At 41.9% G+C, this 24,576-nt stretch overlaps 1 protein-coding gene across 2 annotated transcripts; it reads left to right on the top strand.

Annotated features, from left to right (window-relative positions):
- The first annotated feature begins 1,779 nt into the window (after positions 1-1,779).
- Positions 1,780-7,064, top strand: atf5b (activating transcription factor 5b). Of its 2 annotated transcripts, XM_061718715.1 has the most exons (4): positions 1,780-1,996; positions 2,884-3,087; positions 3,420-4,590; positions 5,925-7,064. In XM_061718715.1, the coding sequence occupies exons 2-4, from the start codon at positions 2,949-2,951 to the stop codon at positions 6,109-6,111; spliced, it is 1,497 nt and encodes a 498-aa protein (XP_061574699.1). In that variant the 5' UTR covers positions 1,780-1,996; positions 2,884-2,948; the 3' UTR covers positions 6,112-7,064. The 2 variants fall into 2 exon arrangements, with proteins under 2 accessions (XP_061574699.1, XP_061574700.1); XM_061718716.1 differs by lacking the exons at positions 1,780-1,996; positions 2,884-3,087 and adding an exon at positions 3,099-3,234.
- Positions 7,065-24,576: the final 17,512 nt, after the last annotated feature.

Here is a 24,576-nt window from a genome sequence, read left to right as displayed (position 1 = left end):
TGACATCAACTGGTATGGCGATTGGCAGATTCTGTGTCTCATGAAGGAGCCACAACCTGTTACCACGCGTTTTTTCTCAGTTGAACCATCTGTATGGAAGTACATAGTGGACCATTTGTAAACCTAGATTTGCGTTCTGATGAGGCTAAATAATGTGTTCTGATGTTCTGTGAGAAGCCCATGTGTTCTGATGTTAGTGTATGAATAAACTGAAGTTTTAATTAAACTCATCGTTTTTAATGTTTTTAATGTACTTAATAAATTGTTTGTCCACACTGTCATGCAATTTCCCACCCTATCATGTCATTGTCCACCCTGTCAAATTTAAGTTTAATTAAAAAAAAAAAAAATGTCTTGAATATAAAGTAACATTATGTCTGATTTCCTGAAGTTCAAATGATGACCAAACAAAATCATTAAAAGGTTTGGTGGAAACAGTTATTTTTATCATTTTATTTTAATAACAAAGAAGACCTATGGCGATCGGTGTAGATGAACTGTCATTTTACTCTAATTCCACTATTCCCCAAACATTTTTCCCATTATCTGATATTTATTAATTAGAAAGGGACCAAAGATATTTCTGAAAAAGTATGTTTTATTATAATTACGTAATAAAGAACATATAGCTGAAGCTAGCATTTGTCCCCGACAGGGTGGACATATTTTGCAATAGGTCAGTAGTTTGACATTCTGGATTTAATTCATAAAAAGTGTTTAAGCTTGACCAATATGTATTTTAAACATCCTAAGGGTAGCTTAATGACAGGATTATAAATTTAAATGGTAAATCTTACAGATTCTTTATCAAAATTACAAATGTCTCAAAGGCACAGTGATATTGACTCGGCCCGGCCTGAATGTCCCTCCAGCAGCAGCAGGTTTCTAGACTCTAGATGGGAAAAAAGTATTTTATTGTAGAAAGGTGTTTAAAAGTATAATCGCCACTTTTTTAATTCTCCTATAAACTCCAGAGAAAAGCCTCCCTGCTATACTGTAAAAGTCCTTAAAAATGACAACTTTATGTTTATTTAGTGTTTAAACAAATCGTATGTTTTTGTCTCCACATAAATTCACTCACTTTATAAAATAATGAACCATGTTAAACCTGAAAAAACAACCTTGTTTTGTAGCTGATTGTTTGTGTCATTGTTCATCTGGAGCCCGAGCCGCCGTCTGGGGGCCGGTGATCATGTGTAATGATCATGTGTAATGATCAGGTAATGATCAGTAATCGGTGCGGGGTGACAGCGAGCCCCGGGGAGCAGAAAAGTCCCCCTGAATGTGAGGTGGGGGCCTGAATGTGAGGTGGGGGCCACATTGTTGCAGCGAGCAGCGAATCCCCCGCGGATCTGATGCAACAGGGCTGCAACTGCAGCTCCGAGCTGCAGCGGCGTGTCCTTCCGCAGCGGCGCAACACAAACTAGTCCCGAGTCGGCTCATTCACACAGCGTTGAAGGATTTTTTAGGTTTTTGTGTGTGAACAACCACAATTTATTGTGTGATAATTGTGGGTTTATTTGCAGTCGGAAACTACATGAAAATAGATTTTTTTTTAACTAATTAAATTGTTCATACACATTTATTATACATTTATCTTTTTATACACATTTATAGTATCTGGAAATAACTTCAGAAAATAGATGACATGAAAAAATAAAATCAGGTAATGAACTAAAACCGATTAGTTCTGTGGCGGAGCTCGTTAGAGCGGGAAAGCCCCGGGTTGATGACGTAACGGCCGGCTGAGGGCGAGTAACCGGCGGAGGGATCCAGTCTGCTGTGACGCGGCCCGGGCGCTGAGAGTTGGAGAAGTCGCGGATTTAAAAACTTTCCTTCTGCCAAGTGTGTCCGTGTAAAAGAGCCGCGCGAAGACTCCCCACTTCCAAAAGAGACAAATATGTCTTTTTAAACGGCAGCCCGTTCCTCGCACCCGCCACTAAAACCCGCCGCGCTTTGCTCCCGCGACGCACTTTGACAACACTGAAACTATGGGGTGAGTAGACAGTTTTGTTGTGTTTACGGGCGCGGAGAAAAGTTGGGAAAATTGAACTTCTCATGGTTAACTAGCGCTAGTTTACACTTGAAACTTTTATTTTATTAATTTAATTTTATTTACATTAAAAAACTATTTCAGCCAGTATTATCACACATAACATACCCCATTAAAACTCCTTTCAGAAAGTCTAAACATGGCAAATCTATTTGGCTTGTTGCTCTTCCTACATTTATAGAAGTATATAAGAGGCGTTTTTAAATCCGAGGTTAGGGTAAAGTATGTGTGTTTTTCATAAAAGTTTGTTTTTTCAGTCCCAAAGGCAGCTAATGTTTGTCATTTATAATTAAATAGTGACATAAATCAATTAAAGCTCCACGCTGTGAACTGACAGATCAATAGAATAAAAAGTTAATAAAGAAAGGTATTTTAACAATCATCAACTTTTCAAGTAAATGTATTTATTTTAATTATTGAATTGTTTTTATCTCTTTTATAAATGTAGTGTTTTCTGTATTACTTAATTTTTTTAAATTGACAATATTTCTGTGATTATATTTAAAATTTTCTTTATATTCTATATTTTCACATTTTTTTATAAATCAAAATCCTCTTTTTTTTGCATTTCTGTTGTTTCATTTTTAATTTTGTGAATATTCTTCACTTTTCAGATTTTTGTCGTTTTCAAATTAAGAGCTTTTTTTTCTCCAGGTTGAATAAAATGTATTTTTTTGCAGTTTCATTTGTTTTTCTTATTTTTTAGTGGATATTATCTATTTTTGGGAACTACGAGCTACTCCAGATATTTTATTAAATTTTTTCCAGTGAAATCGGTGAAACCGGTTGCGCTACGCCGGTAAAGTTTCCGTCTTTTTGTCTCCGGTCAGGTCTCCAGGCGCTCGGACTTCCAGCCTTCGCACGGCTTGTGCTTTTGAGCAACTCTGTCGACACCATGGCGGCATCGACCCTTCGCAGGAAAACTGCTCCCATTTCCACGGGCGAGCTCGGCGCTCCCCCTCTCCGACGGGCTAGCCTCAGCCAATCACGGCTCGGCGCGGGGGCGGAGCCAGCGGGGAGGCAGCGCTTAATTGGTGAGTTTTGCCGAGATGCTTTTTTATTTTTGCAGATCCCGAGGTGGGAGCCGCAGTGCAGCACGGCGCCGATGTCGTCCAGTGAGTACAGCTAAGTGGATGTTTGTGGAATGCAGACGATGCTGTTCAATCATTTTCAGATGATCGGTTAGTGGTTCACTCTTCGCCTGTGATGCATGCTGTTCATTTGAGCTTGCATGCTTGAGAATTTTTGCCTGCTTTTGTGTGTTTTTTTTTTTTTTTTTTTTTTTTTTTTTAGTTGAATTCAATCAGGTTTGTGAGACAAAGCTGGATATTTGGGCTGGTTTTCTTACGGTTGAATCTCCTCCCAGGTGATGGTCACTCAGATTGGATGACGGAAAAAGTCGATTTGTCTTCGTTTGTGTCTACGACCGAGTCTTCTCCGAGCTCTTCCCTTCCGCCCTCGCCGTTAGATCAGGATGTCCGGGTGCCGTCGGACCTGGAGGTGATGACGTCGCTGCTGCAGGAGGAGCTGGCTCAGCTCGAGGATTACTTCCGCTCCGAGTCCACGTCCGCCGCCAACAAGTCTGAGAGACCCTCCAAATGCGAGCGGGGCGCCGCGGCCATGGGCTCGCAGTCGTACTACCCTCTGCCCTACGGCTCCTACGGCTCCGGCCAGACGGAGCCCAGTCCTGTGGTGGTCACCTTGGCGACGGGGGAGCTGGACCTGGCCGGCTTCTGCGGCAGCCCCATGGGCAGGGCTAAGATCGCGCGCCCCGCTCCGTACGGCTACCACCACCGCTACCACCACGGCGGCGGGCGGCGGGTGGTCGGTGAGGCGGCCAAGGCGGTCGAGGACGGCGGGCTGGACTCGTGGGGCTCCAGGGGGTGTTACTCAGGAAGCACGGAGCTGTCCGTCAACCACTACTCCACCCTGAAGACGGTGAGCCGCAACGGCTTCGGCGGCGTGAAGAAGGTCCGAGAATGTGCGCTGTCGCTGAAGGAGGAGGAGAGCTTCTGCTTCTCCGAGGGGATGTTCTGCAGCGAGGAGATCGCCCGCGGCTTCTGCCTGGGCGGCTCGTACGACGCCCACCGGCGCGAGGGTCAGCTGATGCACAACGTGAAGGTCAACGTAAGTTACGAGGGCGCGGGGCTGGAGGTGCTGCACTGCGGCAAAGACGGAGGACTTTCTGGAAGCGCGCCCCCAGAGACCATGGTGGCCGGCGACGGCTACTTCCACCAGCCGCCCGCCGCCGAGCCTTACCACAGCTTTATCGGGGAGCTGGAGCAGCCGGCGCCGGCGCTGGAGCCCCAGCACGGCCACTACCTCTACCCAGAATGCCTTGCAGACCAAAGCTACGAATGTCTGTCCAGAGGGGAGGGCGAGGGCTCCCTGCTGGGGGCCCCCGTCCACCGGCCCCGGTTGAAGGACGACCCCTGCGGCGTGAAGCCGGCTCTGGCGATGGGCGCCGGTCCTATGGAAGGCTGCACCGGTGAGAGGAAGCAGAAGAAGAGGGACCAGAACAAGACGGCTGCCCACAGGTACGTCCCCCGCCCGCTTCCCCCACAAATTGGGCGTCAAACGTGTCCCAGTGACGTGTAACGTGTCTCACGTTTGTCGTCTGAGTCAGGCTGGCGACAAGCTCGGGAGATGTCAGACAAACCCGGCTGATCAGATCGATCATGTTTATCGGTGTGATCAATCATTTGATAATATTTGATGTCGTGATTTCAGTCAATGTGTTGGATTTTTCTGAGTTGTTGTTTTTTTTTTTTTTTTTTTTTTAATTTGATTATTGATTTACTTATATTTGATTATTTATTAATTTTATGAATTTGTTTTTTGATCATAGATTTACTTATATTTAGAATAGAATACTTTATTGTCAATATAAATGGGTACAGTGAGATTAAAAGCAGAATCACCTCTCCAGTGCAAGACAGTGCAAACAATAAGAAATATAAATTATATGTATATATATATATATATATAAATATATATATATATATATATATATATATATATATATATATATTGGTTATCTTTATTAATTTTATGAATTTGTTTCTTGATCATAGATTTCTCAGATTTGTTCATTTATTTGATTTAGTTTTATTGTCCTTTTTCATACAAAGATAAAACAGGTTGTTTCTCTATATGATTTATTTTCACTGGCCACAAAATTAAATACATAAATAACTATAAATTAAGTGAAAAGATAAAATAAATTGAATGAAAAGATAAAATACATTGAATGAAAAGATAAAATACATTGAATGAAAAGATAAAATAAATTGATGAAATAAAAACTTATATCAAACTAATAGCAAAAAAATAACTAATGGAAAATTTAGAAAACGTGTTTTTTTTTTTTTTTTTTTTTTTGCTGGAAAATGTCACATTTTTAATTTTCTTAGATTCCAAACTCAGGTCATTCTCTGCTACATTAAGAAAATTGGACACTGTTTTTGGTAAAATGTAAAAAATAGAATAAAATCAATAAAATTGAAATAAATGGAAAAAAAATAAACAGATTCCAAAAATAAAATAGCGCTAGCGCTGCATTTATCAGGTATTTCAGGACGATTAATTTTTATTTTATTTATATTTATATTTTTAAATTTTTTATTTTAGCTGTTGTCAAACGTCACGTATCTGGATGTTCTCGCTGTCGGCTGCAGATGATCCACTCCCACAGACACAGCTTTAGTTTGTGGAAACTGAGTGGGCAGAGCTTAGGAGGGGGAGGCCCCGCCCCCTCTTTGCTGTGATTGGCTGCTGGGTGTGTCCGTTGGTGGGTGACGGTCCAGGCGGGCTCCCGGACCATAAATGAAGTCCTCAGCTGTCTCATTCCCTCTCCATCCCCTGTCCCCAGGTACAGGCTGCGGAAGAGGGCGGAGCTGGACTCTCTGGAGGAGGAGCTCCACGGCCTGGAGGGCCAGAACCGGGAGCTCCGGGACAAGGCCGAGTCCGTGGAGCGGGAGATCCAGTACGTCAAAGATCTCCTGATCGAGGTGTACAAGGCTCGCAGCCAGCGGCTCAAACAGGACGGCAGTGCCTGAAGGATCCCGCCGCCTCCGGGCCCAACCCCCCCCTACAGAAGCAGCGCCAGGATGGAGAGGAAGGCGAGAGAGAGCGCCGTTATGTGGCAAACAAAGAGGGAACATGCATGTTTTAGGTCATTTTTACAAATGTAAGTGCTGGAAGAAGGACTGTGGACGTAAGAGACTCCTTGAAAGAAGAGCGCGTGTGAAGCGCGGGCGACCCGCCGTCACCGGCCTGGAGGCAGAGACGGCGAACTTTTCCGTGACCACTGTGATCCAAGCCGAACTCTCAGCCTCGTCACGACTGACTCGACGATCGCTCACCACTGACTTTTTCTTGTGATTTTTGTGACGCATCAGCAGCATCGATTCGAGGCGCATCCGCACCAAATATATATTTTATTTGATATTTTATTTTTGCTTAATAATGCTAATTTATAATTTTGCTTCAAACTAAATAAAAGGATTGTTGGGAAAAAAAAGTGAATGATGATAAAGAGAAACCCTTAGAACTTGAGTATTTAGAGCCGCCGAGAAACAAAACTGCATGTCTGGAAACGCATGTGCGAGTGTTGTTTTAATTCCTGCATGGCTTCAGGATCTCCGTTCTGCTCCTTATCAGAGGTTCTGAGTTTCAGTGGGATCCACGCTCAGGTTCCTGGCTTCAGGATCTCGGTTTTGCTCCTCATCAGAGGTTCTGAGTTTCAGTGGGATCCACGCTCAGGTTCCTGATTTTTCTTTTGCCGCCTTTTTGTTTTTCTCTGTACGTTGCGAACAAACAATCACCTGTTGAAGCAACAATCAGCCGTTGTTGGCTGACGGCACGAATCTGTGGGATTTCTGTTTTCACTTGATTGATATGATGATGTATCTGAAATTCAGGTCCTAATGTTTGATGTCAGCGTCAGGAAATGAGTCATCAGGTCAACTGCAGCCAAATAATCAAATAATAAAGCAGATCTGTGAAATTACTCGTCTGTGCTGTTTTATGTTTTCGTCATCCTTGTATTTCACATGGAAAGATATAATAAAGATCAGCTGATCGCAGTGGGTTCCAGTAATCGTTAAGGAAAAGTTACAGTTGATTGTCCTCACTGATGAGCTGATCAATATCAATGATGAACTGATCGTCGTCACTGATTAACTAGTTGCCATCACTGATGAACTGATCGTCACTGATGAACTGATCAATATCAATGAAGTGATCAATATTACTGATGAACTGGTTGCCATCACTGATTGACTGATCAATATCACTGATGGACTGATCAATATTGATGAGCTGATTGTTGTCACTGAACTGATCAATATCAACGATGAACCGATCAATACCAATGATGAACGGATCAATATCAATGATAAACCGCTCAATACCAATGATGAACTGATCAATATCAAAGATAAACCGATCAATACCAATGATGAACGGATCAATATCAATGATAAACTGCTCAATACCAATGATGAACTGATCAATATCAATGATAAACCGATCAATACCAATGATGAACTGATCAATATCAATGATGAAGTGATCGTTGTCACTGATGAACTGATCAATATCTCTGATGGACTGATTAATACCACTGATGAACTGATCAATATCACTGATCAATATCAATGATAAACTGATCAATACCAATGATGAACTGATCAATATCAATGACGGACTGATCAATATCTCTGATGGACTGATCAATATCACTGATGAACTGATCAATATCACTGATGAACTGATCAATATCACTGATGGACTGTTCAATATCAATGATGGACTGATCAATATCACTGATGAACTGATCAATATCACTGATCAATATCAATGATAAACTGATCAATACCAATGATGAACTGATCAATATCAATGACGGACTGATCAATATCTCTGATGGACTGATCAATATCACTGATGAGCTGATCAATATCACTGATCAATATAAATGATAAACCAATCAATACCAATGATGAACTGATCAATATCAAAGATAAACCGATCAATACCAATGATGAACGGATCAATATCAATGATAAACTGCTCAATACCAATGATGAACTGATCAATATCAATGATAAACCGATCAATACCAATGATGAACTGATCAATATCAATGATGAAGTGATCGTTGTCACTGATGAACTGATCAATATCTCTGATGGACTGATTAATACCACTGATGAACTGATCAATATCACTGATCAATATCAATGATAAACTGATCAATACCAATGATGAACTGATCAATATCAATGACGGACTGATCAATATCTCTGATGGACTGATCAATATCACTGATGAACTGATCAATATCACTGATGAACTGATCAATATCACTGATGGACTGTTCAATATCAATGATGGACTGATCAATATCACTGATGAACTGATCAATATCACTGATCAATATCAATGATAAACTGATCAATACCAATGATGAACTGATCAATATCAATGACGGACTGATCAATATCTCTGATGGACTGATCAATATCACTGATGAGCTGATCAATATCACTGATCAATATAAATGATAAACCAATCAATACCAATGATGAACTGATCAATATCAATGATGAAGTGATCGTTGTCACTGATTAACTGATCAATATCACTGATGAACTGATCAATATCACTGATGAACTGATCAATATCAATGATGGACTGATCAATACCACTGATGAACTGATCGTTGTTACTGATGAGCTGATCAATATCACTGCTCAATATCAATGATGGACTGATCAATATCTCTGATAGACTGATCAATATCACTGATGAGCTGATCAATATCACTGATCAATATCAAAGATAAACCGATCAATACCAATGATGAACTGATCAATATCAATGATGAACTGATCAATATCAATGATGAAGTGATCATTGTCACTGATTATCTGATCAATATCACTGATGAACTGATCAATATCACTGATGAACTGATCACCATCACTGATGAACTGATCAATATCACTGACGAGCTGATTGACCTCACTGATGGACTGATCAATACCACTGATGAATTGATCAATATCACTGATGGACTGATCAATACCACTGATGAACTGATCATCATCACTGATGGACTGATCAATATCAATTATGAAACGATCGCCATCACTGATGAACTGATCAATACCACTGATGAATTGATCAATATCACTGATGGACTGATAAATACCACTGATGAACTGATCAATATCACTGATGAATTGATCATTGTCAATGATGAACTGATCAATATCACTGACGAGCTGATTGCAAACACTGATGAACTGATCAATATAAATGATAAACCGATCAATACCAATGACGAACTGATCAATATCAATGATGAACTGATCAATATCAATGATGAAGTGATCGTTGTCACTGATTAACTGATCAATATCACTGATGAATTGATCAATATCACTGATGGACTGATCAATACCATTAATGAACTGATCAATATCACTGATGAATTGATCATTGTCAATGATGGACTGATCAATACCACTGATGAACTGATCAATATCACTGATGAATTGATCATTGTCAATGATGAACTGATCGCCATCACTGATGGACTGATCAATATCACTGTTGCACTGATCGTACTCACTGATGAACTGATCAATATCAGTGATGAATTGATCATCATCAATGATGAACTGTGGCAGGGTGGAGAGGTTGATTGGGCACACCTGTGCCCAATCAACCTCTCCACCCTGCCTGGTTACTTGAGCAGCGGCTGCACACCAGCAAGAGGGCTCTGCTGGGAGGAAGCTGCTGAGGCTGGCACGTGTGTCTTGGGTGCAAATAAATGTTTCCTGCATGAAACCTTGTGTCCTCTGTCCTGTCGGGTGACCCCCATAGCATTAGCCCTTGCTACACTGGCGCCCGGCTCCTGGGGCGGCCCCGGCAACGGCGGGACCCACAGCGCGACCCACCCCGGCGCCACGCCGGAGGTTCGCCACGCGGTCCCGGAGGATGCGGTCCCGGAGGATGCAGTCCGGGAGGATGCAGTCCGGGAGGATGCGGCCGCTGGGGGGGAGGCGTCGGCTGCTGAGGTGGAGGAGTCGGCTGCTGAGGTGGAGGAGTCGACTGCTGTGGCGGAGGAGTCGGTTGCTGAGGTGGAGGAGTCGGCTGCTGAGGTGGAGGAGTCGGTTGCTGAGGTGGAGGAGTCGGTTGCTGAGGTGGAGGAGTCGGCTGCTGAGGTGGAGGAGTCGGCTGCTGAGGTGGAGGAGTCGGTTGCTGAGGTGGAGGAGTCGGCTGCTGAGGTGGAGGAGTCGGTTGCTGAGGTGGAGGAGTCGGCTGCTGAGGTGGAGGAGTCGGTTGCTGAGGTGGAGGAGTCGGTTGCTGAGGTGGAGGAGTCGGCTGCTGAGGTGGAGGAGTCGGTTGCTGAGGTGGAGGAGTCGGTTGCTGAGGTGGAGGAGTCGGCTGCTGAGGTGGAGGAGTCGGTTGCTGAGGTGGAGGAGTCGGCTGCTGAGGTGGAGGAGTCGGTTGCTGATGTGGAGGAGTCGGTTGCTGAGGTGGAGGAGTCGGTTGCTGAGGTGGAGGAGTCGGCTGCTGAGGTGGAGGAGTCGGTTGCTGATGTGGAGGAGTCGGTTGCTGAGGTGGAGGAGTCGGTTGCTGAGGTGGAGGAGTCGGTTGCTGAGGTGGAGGAGTCGGTTGCTGAGGTGGAGGAGTCGGCTGCTGAGGTGGAGGAGTCGGCTGCTGAGGTGGAGGAGTCGGTTGCTGAGGTGGAGGAGTCGGCTGCTGAGGTGGAGGAGTCGGCTGCTGAGGTGGAGGAGTCGGTTGCTGAGGTGGAGGAGTCGGCTGCTGAGGCGGAGGAGTCGGCTGCTGAGGCGGAGGAGTCGGCTGCTGAGGCGGAGGAGTCGGCTGCTGAGGTGGAGGAGTCGGCTGCTGAGGTGGAGGAGTCGGCTGCTGAGGTGGAGGAGTCGGTTGCTGAGGTGGAGGAGTCGGCTGCTGAGGTGGAGGAGTCGGCTGCTGAGGTGGAGGAGTCGGTTGCTGAGGTGGAGGAGTCGGCTGCTGAGGCGGAGGAGTCGGCTGCTGAGGCGGAGGAGTCGGCTGCTGAGGTGGAGGAGTCGGCTGCTGAGGTGGAGGAGTCGGTTGCTGAGGTGGAGGAGTCAGCTGCTGAGGTGAAGGAGTCGGTTGCTGAGGTGGAGGAGTCGGTTGCTGAGGTGGAGGAGTCGGTTGCTGAGGCGGAGGAGTCGGCTGCTGAGGCGGAGGAGTCGTTTGCTGAGGTGGAGGAGTCGGCTGCTGAGGTGGAGGAGTCGGCTGCTGAGGTGGAGGAGTCGGCTGCTGAGGTGGAGGCGCCGGCTGCTCAGGTGGAGCCGCCGGCTGCTGAGGTGGAGGCGCCGGCGCCGGCGCCGGCTGTTGAGGTGGAGGCGCCAACTTCAATTCCGGAGGCGGTCCTGGGCGCAGCTCGGCCAGCACCGCGGATTCCGGCTGCCCCGAGGCCACCCTCGGCCCAGTCCCAAGAGCGGCCCTCTCGCCGGTCTGCCCGACACAGAGGGCGATCTCCCGACCGGTGAGAGGGCCGGAACCGGGAAGGCCCGGGGGCTCTTTATGAAGCCAGGCAGGGTGGAGAGGTTGATTGGGCACAGGTGTGCCCAATCAGCTGAGTGGCTGCTCCTCCACCCTGCCACACTGATCAATATCACTGACGAGCTGATCGCAATCAGAGTATCAGGAGAAAACCTCTTCATTCTAACTAGAACCTGGAAGCAGGACTGAGGTCCACAAACCTGCATCTGAACTACCAGCAGACTTCTGGACCCATGTCCTCTGGACCCATGTCCTCTGGAACCATGTGATGAAGTGTGATAATGAACTTGAATGCATTTGAATGAATATTACACTTTCTCCGAAAATGTCCTTTATTCTCCTTGGCTTGTACAAGCCACCCTCGTCTAAAATTATCTTTTTTGACAAACTAAACTATATACTGAAAGAGTGTGATTTTGACAAAAAGGTCATTGTGGCAGGGTGGAGGAGCAGCCACTCAGCAAAGTGGGCACAGGTGTGCCCAATCAAGCTCTCCACCCTGCCTGGCTTGATAAGGAGCAGCTGCACTCCAGAGAGGGGCTGCTGCTGCTGGGAGAAGGTTCTGCTTTTTCACGTGTGTCTTGGAGAAAATAAAGAGTTCCTGCACCAAACCTGTGTCCTCTGTCCTGTCGGTCGGGCCCCGTAGCACTCGCCCTGCTACAGTCATATTAATGGGTGATTTAAATTGCAATTGGGAAGACCAACGCAGTAAAAAAGGTCTTAAACAAATTTTAAAAAGTTAGTTACAAGGCCGACAAAAATAACCCAGTCCTCCAAAACACTGATAGACTAGATTCACAAATAAGCCAGAGAAAATCGTTAAGATCTTCAACATGGTCACTGGGCTATCTGACCATAATTTAACCCTTTTTGCTAGTATACGGTCTAAAAAAGAGTTTTAATCCTGAGGCAAGAAAGCCTTTAATTTATAATACCTAAGGGGGGACAAAATAATTTTGAAAATGCAATTAAAGGGATAGAATGGAATAATATTCTGTCCTTTTCTGATGTGAATTCTGACTGTCGGGCTCTTTTGTTCACCATTACTAATATATAATAATAGTAATCTTAGCATGCTTTAAGGGAATCATAATCAACCACTTTCCAGTTGTGCTCAATCACTGAAGCAAGGTTGACAACAATTATAATAACGCGGCTGCAATTATAATAATGCAGCCGCATTTTTAGATCTTAGGAGCCTTTGACACCGTGGATCATGGTGTCCTTCTCAGCAAGCTTTCCCGTTACAACTTCTTCCCTAATACCATCAATTACATTAAGGCGTATCTTGAACACAGAACTCAGAGAGTCCCCTTTCCCCTGCCCTTAGTTCTAGTTTTGGTGTCCCCCAAAGATCAATGCTAGGACCATTATTGTTCAGTCTCTACATACAGTAAATGATCTTTCGCTGGTAGGCTCCCATTGTAGCTGGACAGGCGTGGGGTTGAAAATGGAAGAGCATGTGAAAGTTGTCGGTCCAGTGAATGGGGAATTTACAATTCTAAAAAGCCCCGACGGCACTGATTGATCAAGGTAGAGTGATATGTATTCTTATTGGAAAGGACTTTGCTCACCACCGAAGCAGCACACACACCACATAAACGCAAAGCACCCACCCGCGACGGCAGCCAAATCTAACATTAGCAGCAACGATGTTAGCTATTTATCCAGCCACATCTTCACCAAACTAAACTCAAGTAGAGCAGCCCGGACATGCGGACGTCTACGACCGAGAGACTGGTGAATGTTCCTGCCAAGTGGATGTAAATGGCTAGGACTCCATCTGTTCAAATCTGTTAATAAAGCCACTTTTTTGTTGTTATATACCAATCCTTTGATCTTCCACAATAATGTTATGAATTTAAAGGAAACACCCCTCAAGTTGAGGGTTTTTCTCAGCAATTTTTAAGTGAGATCAAAAAAGCGATTAATTAGATTAATTAATTACAGATCTTAATTAATTAATCGCTCAAATTTTTTTAATAGCTTGACAGCACTAACTGTAACACCTGATATCTATGTTGCCAGGGAAATGTTGACAATTGTTCCTGAATCTGACTAGTTGGCGGGGACTGCAGGCCAGGATGTCAGCAGGCATCTACCAGACATCCATACAGACAGGTGGAAGCAGCAGTGGGATGATCAGAGGGAGGGACTGCAGGTCAGGATGCAGCTCCTGAAGCTCTGGCCTGCAAACATGCACAGAAGAGAAAGGAGGGGTTGGGCTCACCAGCACAACAAACTGCAAGAACAATGATGGTTATGAAGGAAGGAAAAAGAAAGGGGGGGTGAGGGGCACCGCCCAGTGGATCATGTTGGTGTCCCCCCCTATAGCATAGGCCTATAGCAGCATATCTACCACGAAGCTATGTTTGAGACTAAATATTATAGTCTGACTCTAACACACTAGAATTTACACTAACTAGAGGTTTACTACTGATGATGATGATCATTTAATCGATGATGATGATGATCAGTTCATCAAAAATGATTATCAAGTCATCAATGATAATGTATATAGATTTATATTATGGATATAGATATGTTATATGTAGGTATGTATATAGATATATTGAGTTATATTATACATACAGTATTTATATATCTATATCTCTATTAATATATATTGATTTATAGTTATATGTAGATATGTCATTATATAGATTTATAGTTTATTTATTGTGGCAGGGTGCAGGATTGGGGCGTGGTCTGCAGGGGAGAGAGGGAGTGCGGGGGAGTGGCGCACAGGTGACGCGGCTGGAACAGCTGACGGTACACAGGTGAATCTAATCATTCTCTGTGTATTTCAGTAGGGTGTGGGCTCTGGAGACGGGAGAAGGACAGAAGCGGAGCAGAGGAGAGAGCAGCTCGGCTGACAATCCTCTGGAGGAACCGTGGTGTTGGTGCACGGAAAAAACATAATAAAAAGTCCTGAACAGATCCCGGTGTCTGCTGTCTCTGTGACCCCGTAGCACACGCCGTGTTACATTTATAAATTTTATATATTATATATTTATATTTGTTATATTTATAGTGGCATTAGTCTATTAAGTACTGTATATAAACTGTATTCCTCCATTTTAAACAATAGACTTGTACATTTTTTAGAAGAAAAGAGTATACTAGTGGAGGAACAAAATGGTTTCAGAAAGGGAAGAGCCTGTATAGACCATATTTATACAGTATCCACACTTGTTAGAAATAGATTAAAAAACAATGCGTCTACATTTACCTGTTTTATTGATTTCCAAAAAGCGTTTGATTTTGTCGACCACAATCTTCTAAAATATAAGCTTCACCAAATAGGGATTAATGGGAAATTCTAGCACGCTGTTAACTCCATTTATAAGGCACCAGTCGCTTGTGTAAAGGTGAACGAATATCTTACAGATTGGTTTTCCACGCCCTCAGGGGTTAAACAAGGGGATGTTTTATCACCAACATTATTTGCTGTTTTTATTAATGATTTGGCAAATGAAGTAAAGCCACTGGGGAAAGGGATATTTTGTGGTCAGGTATTAGTAAACATTTTGCTTTACGCTGATGATATTATTTTGCCGTCTGAAAATGAAGAAGATTTACAAATCATGTTAACATGTGTTGCTGAATGGTGTAAAAAGTGGAGACTATGTATTAATCAAAAGAAAACACAAGTTATGCATTTTCGTAAACCAGGTGTAGAGAGGAGTACTTTTCAGTTTTATGTTGGAGAAAAACTTCTTGAGTTCACTGATAAATATAAGTATCTTGGTTTCTTTCTTGATGAAAATATGTCTTTTTTATATGGTACTTCAGTTTTAGCAGACTCAGCAAGTAGAGCATTGGGAGGTGTTATTGGTAAAACTAAAATCCTGAGAGACTTGGTTTACTCTACATATTAAAAACTGTATCAATCCTGTGTCTGTCCTGTTTTAGATTATGTGTCAGATATTTGGGGTTATGAAGGGTTTCAAAAGAATATTAATATTCATAATAGAGCTATTAGGTTTTTTTTGGGTCTTCATAAATATGCACCTACTCTGGCAATAAATGGAGATATGGGGTGGGATTTGTGTCAAACCAGATAGAAGTCCAGTATGGTGAGATTGTGGAACAGGCTGTTAAGTTTACCAACTAATAGGGTTGCTAGTAAAGTTTTTCTTTGGGATTTTTCAGTTGGTGGTGAATGGGCCTCAGAAATATTTGATTTATTAGTAGAGGGAGGACTTGTAGAACATTATTTTCAAATGAAAAAGGTAGTGATAGTGGAATTTCATGACCATATTCAGTCTAAATATGCACAGCTATGGGTAAAAGAAATCCTGCAGAAGCCAAAACTGCGAATTTATTGTTTATTTAAGAAAAAGTACGAATGTGAAAAGTATGTTAATTATAATCTGGCTAAAAGTAAGAGATCACTCTGTGCACAGTTAAGGTGTGGTATATTACCCCTGCATATTGAAACAGGAAGATATAGAGGTGAACCTGAAGAAAATAGAATATGTCAGTACTGTGAATTAAATGTGGTGGAGAGTGAAATTAATTTTCTTTTATATTGTCCTTTATATCATGATTTACGTCACGTTTTGTTTAAAAGAATTTATAATCCTGATTTAGATCTGTTAAGTATGGAGGAAGGCGTTTTAATTGAATATCTTTTTGAAAATATTTTTGTTTTTTCTGAATTTTTATTTAAAGCCTGGGATAGAAGGAAAAAAGGTAACTTATATGGGATAAAATCCTCAATTTGTGTGTGTTTCTCTGTGACATGGACTGCATATTATTATCGTATGGATGGGTTCAATTGTCTGTACGGGTTGGTATTGGCTGTTGTGGAGTGAGTTATGATATGATCCAATTATGGACTTGGGTATGGGGGGGCTGTGTGCGTGTGGGTCGCTATTTCTGTGGGTGTATTCTTTTTGTATTTTTTTTTGTTTATTTTCTAGTGTGGGATATTTTATTTTATTTTGTTTTAATTTTAATTTTAATTCACACACCGGAATGTTATATTTTGATGTAATTAATGTGTCTGTGTAATCCCATGAGGGATGGGTCATTTAAATGTCCAGACATGAAAATAAAATCATTCATTCATTCATTCATTCATTCATTCATTCATTCATTCATTCATTCATTCATTCACTCATTCATTCATTCATTCATTCATTCATTCACTCATTCATTCATTCATTCATTCATTCATTCATTCATATAGTTATTTCTATGTATATAATTGGGGGTAAATATATCATATCTACTCTTATATAGTTATTCAAGTATATTGTTTTATCATTGCTGTCTATTTTTCTCTATTATATTTTAGTATTATAGTAAAGCAATGATAATGTAATATTATACATTATAATTACTTCTATTATTACATACACAACTATGGGCGTTTGTTTTGTTTTCTTTTTATTTGCTTTCATTTGTTTTGTTTTTGACTATATTTATACATACATATAATTGAGAATTATATCACTATATTGAACAGTTATTAAATTCGTCGTGTTTATTATATGTAAGAATGTATGTAAGAGTCAGGGGTAGGACTCGATAAGTGTTTACTTCAATCCTACTCCGTTTCGAACATGTTGGTGGATTTGTACTTTATTTTTTTACTCTTTTTTTTTTAACATGCATGTTTGAAATAAAAAATCTTCAAATCAAATCAAATGATGATGATCAGATCAGTTCATCCATGATGATGATCAGCAGTGCCTGGCTCCACTTCTTAGAGGGCATGGAAGCAGTAAGGAGGTACTTAGTATTGCCCATTTATTTTGCCTTTGTGTTTTGGTTTTATTTTTGGTAAATAAATAATGGCAGAACGACGGCAGCGTGTTAAACATTGAAGTTCAGTGTTGCTTCATTCTGATTGGTCCTCGGGGCTGAGAGGAGCCATATCAAACTCCAGCAGTCAACAGACAACACGACTTGTCTATCTCATCTCCTCACTTGAAGAGGGAGTGTGTGTGTGTGTGTGTGTGTGTGTGTGTGTGTGTGTGTGTGTGTGTGTGTGTGTGTGTGTGTGTGTGTGTGTGTGTGTGTGTGTGTGTGTGTGTGTGTGTGTGTGTGTGTGTGCGTGAGGGTATGTGTGTGAGCGTGAGGGTGTGTGAGCGTGTGAGCATGTGTGTGTGTGTGTTTGCATGTGTGAGTGTGTGTGAAATCTCCTGGTATCTCTCCCAGCACTCGTAGGTCTTTCAAGTGCATGAGGCAACATCACACAATACTTGCAGCAGGAGGAGAGACGCAAGTGAACTTTCAGAATAAGAGCGCGCTGAAAAGTCATTAAATCGATGGATTCAGACGTCTGTTGGTTGTTTGTCTGAGACAGATGTAAAAAATGGATTACAAGGCCGAGGTGATGCAGTCATAACACTTCGCTCATATCTGGTACGTTAAGGTTTTTCTTTTGTGCAGATATGATAATAAAACATCTGTTTGTTCTTTTGTGGCTCATCAGCTCTGTGGACGAACTCCTCCCAAATGCACCCAACAAACATTTTATAAAACAATCACTTTGTTTACAACTGAATTAAACTTATGTGCAAAAGTAAGAACCTTCTCTTATTATGTTACTGTTGTGGTGAAAAAAGCTACGAATACCTCTGTATTTCATGTTTTAACATACATGTGGAGGCCCGGTGCAGAAGTGACCCAGAAACTGAACGCATGGTCATTTGAAAAATACAAGAATGTTTAATACTAAACACTGAATGATTATCGTCACAGGTCACTGCAGCCGTGTGAGACATCAGAGCCAAAACTCCTCCGTCTGCACCAACGGGACTGATCACAAAAACGCAGGTTTCCATCACAGTTTAGCCTTTTTAAAACCAAAAGCATGTTAGAATTATTTGATCATACTGTGTGTTGGTTTTAATATCAGCATTGTTTTTATATCTAAGTATATATTTTTACACAGCTCTTGGGTACAGACATACACAATGTTTAATATATATCTTTAATATACATTTTGTGATGTACTGTATAGTGGATGGAATATAAAACTCAATGTAGTTAGAAATTGTGATAATTACCACTATAGTGATGTAGCTAATGTAATGATGTGGGTGGGTTAGTGGGGAGGTAATGGAGTGATGTAATTGTATTTATTTATGTTTATATAGTTAAAGTGTAAAGTATTATATGACATGTACAGGACTGTCTCAGAAAATTAGAATATTGTGATTTTCTGTAATGCAATTACAAAAACAAAAATGTCATACATTCTGGATTCATTACAAATCAACTGAAATATTGCAAGCCTTTTATTATTTTAATATTGCTGATCATGGCTTACAGCTTAAAAAAACTCAAATATCCTATCTCAAAAAATTTGAATATTCTGGGAATCTTAATCCTAAACTGTAAACCATAATCAGCAATATCAAAATAATAAAAGGCTTGCAATATTTCAGTTGATTTGTAATGAATCCAGAATGTATGACTGTTTTTTTAATTGCATTACAGAAAATAAAGAACTTCATCACAATATTCTAATTTTCTGAGACAGTCCTGTATATGTAAATGTACTTTTATGTGAATGTACTTTTAATCTTCATGGACCCCAGGAAGATTAGCTGGCGTTTTGCGTCCAAAATAAAACAAATAAAACAAAACAAAACACGGCCATCTTATTTATTTAGCAAAAATACAGCCATGAAATAAAATAAATACTAAGTACACCGAGATCCACCTTCAGCAGCAGGAACTCTCAGTAGATGTTTCCTTCAGCGCATACCTGTCCAGTTTTGGATTTAAAAGTACAGGAAATCTTCCGCTGCTGTCCCACCAGCCCCACCGAGGTCCAGTATCTTACATTTTAAGACAGATTTACCAGAAATCTAAAATAACTACCTGTCAACCACTTACAAACTACAATTATGTGCTCATAGCCTGACAGGCCTACGTTTGTTGACACTGAAATGCTGTGGACATTCCTATGTGTGTAATTCCTATAATACAACCTAAATAAAAACACAAAGGAGAATTAAAGTCCACTTATTTATTTTAAATATTTTCAGATTATATACACATTGATTGTCTTCAAGTGAAACATTTACATTTTCTTTTAATTTGTCATTTTCACACATGAGGCTCTCTGGTATTAATGACTGATGACACAGATGCATGTTCCTTCCCTCGTGAGAAACACTAAAATACACAAAGTCTTTTTTTTTGGCAGAAATATCTTCTCTCTCGTTACATCCATCCATCTCTGATTTTGTTCTGAGTTTGTTCCCGTTGTTGCCGCTAACCTCGCGAGAACTGACACTCAGGCTACAGCAAGGGACAGTTATCGCGAGATTAGTGACAATTCAGTTTGCAGTTTAAAAATGATTATACCACGGTCTGTGTGAATACTCCATTCTGATTGGCTGGCTGGTGTAGGTTAAAAGTGATACCCTACAACTAGAGAACAAGTTCGGTCAAATTGCCTGATATCTTTAATATAATTGCGCTGGATCAACTGCCAGGTGGTAACCACGGCAACGGAGATTCATAGAAGAAGAGCCGGCTACCGCAGGACGGCCACATGAGGGATTTTGTAATTTATTCTAATTTATTTGGTGAATTTAACAATTTTGATGACTGAGATGCAGAAGATGAGAGAAAAGAAAAATGAAAACTGGAGAAACAGATATAAAATAAAATAATAATATAAAATATATTTGATTGTTTGAAACAAATCTATTTCCTGTTGTTACTGTAGCATAGCCGAGCGGAGCTGAGTGGACTAGAATATCTCCCGTTGCTGAGTCGTATCTCAGGTCCGTCCTAGTTACTGGAGAATCAACACTGTGTCCATTAAGGAGCTTATGGGACGGTAGTGATTGTTCCAGGTATTAGTCAGACCCCTCAGCAGAGGCAAACCGTTCACACCCCCATGTCGTCCATATATTCATGTTAATGGACACCTCGTCGGGCATTATCCCTTACTTATATTATAAAACGGGAAATTTACGGGAGTAAAGTATTTAGTATTTAGTATCCCGGCCAAAACGGGAGACTTGACAGGTATATGCTTCAGCATGACATCAGTAGATGGTTCTCTCTCTTTTTGTAGGTTCACGTCTACTCAGTTCTCTGAATCTCCACCACAACATCTCACCCAGGTTCAGGTCTGGACTTGGACCAGGTCGTTCCAGAACCTGGATTCTTTTATTTACATCATTCTGATGTAGATCTGCTGCTGTGTTTGGAATCATTTCCTGTCACATGACCCAGTTTCAGTCAGGTGTCCTCACACGTGTCTCTAGAAGACTCTGGTCTCCAGAGGAGGTCCTGGTCCCTCAGGGACTGACAGGTGTCCAGGTCCAGACCAGCATCCCTCCACCTCCGTGCTTCAGTGGGTCTGAGCTGGTTCTGGTTTCCTCCAAACATGGTTCTGGACATGAAGACCAGACATGTCCACGTTGGTCTCATGTGTCCAGGTTTGCTGGTAGTTCAGATGCAGATTTATGGACCTCAGTCCTGCTTCCACTACTGGTGGTTAAGAGTATAGGACTCGTTTCAGTGTGTGATGTATATTAACCAATGAAAATAAAGACGATTCCTACATCACTATGATTTCTACAGATCAGATGACTTCCTTTGATGTTTTCCTATAAACACAGGCAGGATTAGATCGGTTCGGAGCAATAGAACAGCACAGCCGAGGGATTTCACTCAGCGGCTTTATAATTTGATTATTTGGCTGCGGGTGAGCTGATGACTCATTTCCTGAAACTGAAATCAAACATTTCCGGCCACTGAATTTTAGAAACATAATCCAATATCGATCGAATTAAAACTGATTTAATCCATGCCATTAACCAGCAGTGGTTTATTTATGGAAGCAGTGAGGACGTAGTTGGTTATTATTATTATTATTAGTACTAGTAGTATTGTTCCCCTTTTTGGCTTCATTCCTGATAAATAAGATGAGGCATTATGTTATTAGACCTTCTTATTTGATTGAAAGAAAAGAATTAAGAGGTGATGCTCTATCACCACCAGGGGTCAATGTGAGCTCAGGAAAAGATTTGTTCCGCTTCAGACGGATTTTTACGCTCCTCTCATCTCAATGGCTTCTCCTAACAGATGTTTCAACACCAGGGAAAAAAAACACAAAAACAAAAACCAAGTAGGGTAAAGATGTTCAGAAAAGAAAGCTTTGTTTTTAATTGAATTTAGACAGCACTGCTCCTGCCGGCTCAGTCACATGCTGACAAACACACTGAGTCTGTTTCACACGGAAGAGTATCAGGGCCATGCAGGAGAAAACATATTTGAGAGGGGAAGATTTTTTTTTATTGTGCACTTCGAGAAAAAAGTCGAAATGTTGAGAAAAAAGTTGAAATGTCGAGATTAATGTTGAAATACAAAAATTCAAGAATAAACTCGAAATCTCTTGAATAAAGTCGAAATTTCGAGAATAACGTCGAAATTTCAACTTTATTCACAAAATCTTGACTTTTTCGACTTTTTTCTCGACATTTGGACTTTTTTCTCAACATTTTGACTTTTTTCTCAAAATTGTACTTCAACATTAATCTTGACCTTTCGACTTTTTTCTCGAAATTGTACATTAACCTTGACATGACACATAAAACTGTAATGACAAACACATTTGATCAGGATTAATGTGAGAAACGAAATATGTGACAAATGATGAAATGATGAAAACATGTGTCGAGAAATATCATGAAGGGACCCGTTTCAGTCCATGCTGCAAGGATCAACTGTGTCAGACCCTAGTGGTCTGTAGAGGACCTGCAGGTCTGGATCTGGACCCTAGTGGTCTGTAGAGGACCTGCAGGTCTGGATCTGGACCCTAGTGGTCTGTAGAGGACCTGCAGGTCTGGATCTGGACCCTAGTGGTCTGTAGAGGACCTGCAGGACTGGATCTGGACCCTAGTGGTCTGTAGAGGACCTGCAGGTCTGGATCTGGACCCTAGTGGTCTGTAGAGGACCTGCAGGTCTGGATCTGGACCTTATTGGTTGGTAGAAGAACATTAGACTCAGGTTTGCAGGCTCTGTGCAGTGATGATTTCCTGACATTAGCCATGAAGTCTTGTGTACATGTGAATGTGAATGAATGCAAAAATAACCTTTCAAAGTAAAGGTCATTCAAAGCAGCAGTGGTCGGAGCCAAACTGGAACACACATCTCTAATCGCTCTCAGAGTCGACTGATCACTGTGTGAAAACTCGGAAGGCTGATTTAGTCAAACATGGAGGCTTTTGGCACTAGTTGAAATTCATGAAACTTTAAAATTGGTGGAAAATTAAGTTGCGGCACCAGTTAGTGAGAAAAATCTAAAACTGAAAATAAAAATAAATCCCTAGCAGTTCCTCTGTGGAGCATGAGGTAAACATGAAGATCAGAAACATCATATGTTGCATCAGCTGTTACATACAGCACACATGAATTTACATGCTCGGTGAGGCGGTGGTCATATGCAGGCATGTGGGCTAAGAAATAAAATGAAAAGAGATGGGGTGGGGTGGGGGGGGTGGAGGGATAAGATGATGCAAGAAGAGCAGAAAAAAGGAGCATGAATGGGGAAGGAGGGGAGAGGGACCAGATTCAGAGTGGAACAGTGCAGGCAGCCGAGGATGAGCCGGAGCTGCTGTTGAAAATGGCCTGCGGCTCTGGTCGACGAATACGTGCTTTTAAATTCACTCTGAGAGTGTGGATGTGGTGGAAGGGAGGGGGAGGAGGGGCGAGGGCAGCGCTGGGGGGAGTTGGAGCATCTGACAGGCGGTTAAATCTGTGGTCTTGTCTTTGATGTTTCATAATGTTGTTTCAGACAGGTGATTGTAATGATGATTTAGTACAAAAGCAGGATCCATGAAAGAGCGAGTAAGGAGCAAAGATGGACAGAAGACCTCCACTTTGTCAACAAATGTGAGAAAATCTTTGAAAAGAAAGATCGGTGCTTAACAAGCTGTCATGATACTGTCCTACATTTGTTCTCCTTTTTTATCTTGCTTAGTAACTTTATCTTCCAACATAACTTTGTTCTGTGTCTTGGAGTACGTTCACACCAAAAGGCTTCAGTTCACTTCAAACGGACAGGAATTTGCCTTGTGGCTTGATGTGGTCCACTTCCATTTCTTTAACTAATATGCATAGGTTTGCTGACGCCATAACCATCTGCAAACGTTAATGTTATGACAATTTATCCAGGCAGGTTCACCAATATGGCAGCTAATGTGTATGGGTTTGCTGAGATGAAAACTGATCCATGGTAGTGCCGTAACCTCACTGATATGACTGCTAGTCTTTATAGGTTTACTGGCATGGTAACTACTCCGCCTAGGTTTGCTAATGCAATAACCATTCCGCGTAGGTTATTGCTATGGCCACTAACCCATGTAGCTTTTCTTGTAACTAATCAGCATAGAAGCACGGTTGGGATAACACGACGAAGAAGATGCAACTAATGCGTGGATGTTCAACGGGTGCAACAACGGAGAAGGTCCAACTGATACGTGACAGTTAACTGGTGCAAAATCAAAGGTCCAACTAATGTGTCAGGGTTCACTGGTGTAATGACGAAGAAGGTCCAACTGATGTGTGAAGGATCACTGGTACGAGGATGAAGAAGGTCTATCTAATGCATGACAGTTAGCTGGTGCAAAATCAAAGGTCCAACTAATGCATGAAGTTTCACTGGTGCAAAATCATATGTTCAACTATACGTGAAGGTTCACTAGTGCAATGACAAAGAAGTTCCAACTAATGCATGAAGGTTCACTGGTGCAATGGCAAAAAACGTCCAACTAATGTACAAAGATTCACTATTACGATGACGAAGATGGTCCATCTAATGCCTGACAGTTCACTGGTGCAACGACGAAGAGGGTTCAACCATTGCGTCAAGGTTCAAGGGTTCGACAACGAAGAAGGTCCAACTAATGCATGAAGGTTCAATGGTGCAGCAACGAAAAATGTCCCACTAATGCGTGACATTTCAC

This window comes from Cololabis saira, chromosome 4, assembly GCF_033807715.1.
Source record: "Cololabis saira isolate AMF1-May2022 chromosome 4, fColSai1.1, whole genome shotgun sequence".
In the NCBI taxonomy this organism is placed as follows: domain Eukaryota; kingdom Metazoa; phylum Chordata; class Actinopteri; order Beloniformes; family Belonidae; genus Cololabis; species Cololabis saira.
The sequence above is the reverse complement of the archived record's forward strand: the minus strand, read 5'-3'. Positions and strand labels throughout refer to the sequence as shown.

Coding starts and splice junctions, on each gene's coding strand:
- atf5b (XM_061718715.1), top strand. CDS start 2,949: ATGGCGGCATCGACCCTTCGCAGGAAAACTGCTCCCATTTCCACGGGC. Junction 3,088..3,419: donor GGGGAGGCAGCGCTTAATTG/GTGAGTTTTGCC, acceptor ATCTCCTCCCAG/GTGATGGTCACTCAGATTGG. Junction 4,591..5,924: donor AACAAGACGGCTGCCCACAG/GTACGTCCCCCG, acceptor CCCTGTCCCCAG/GTACAGGCTGCGGAAGAGGG.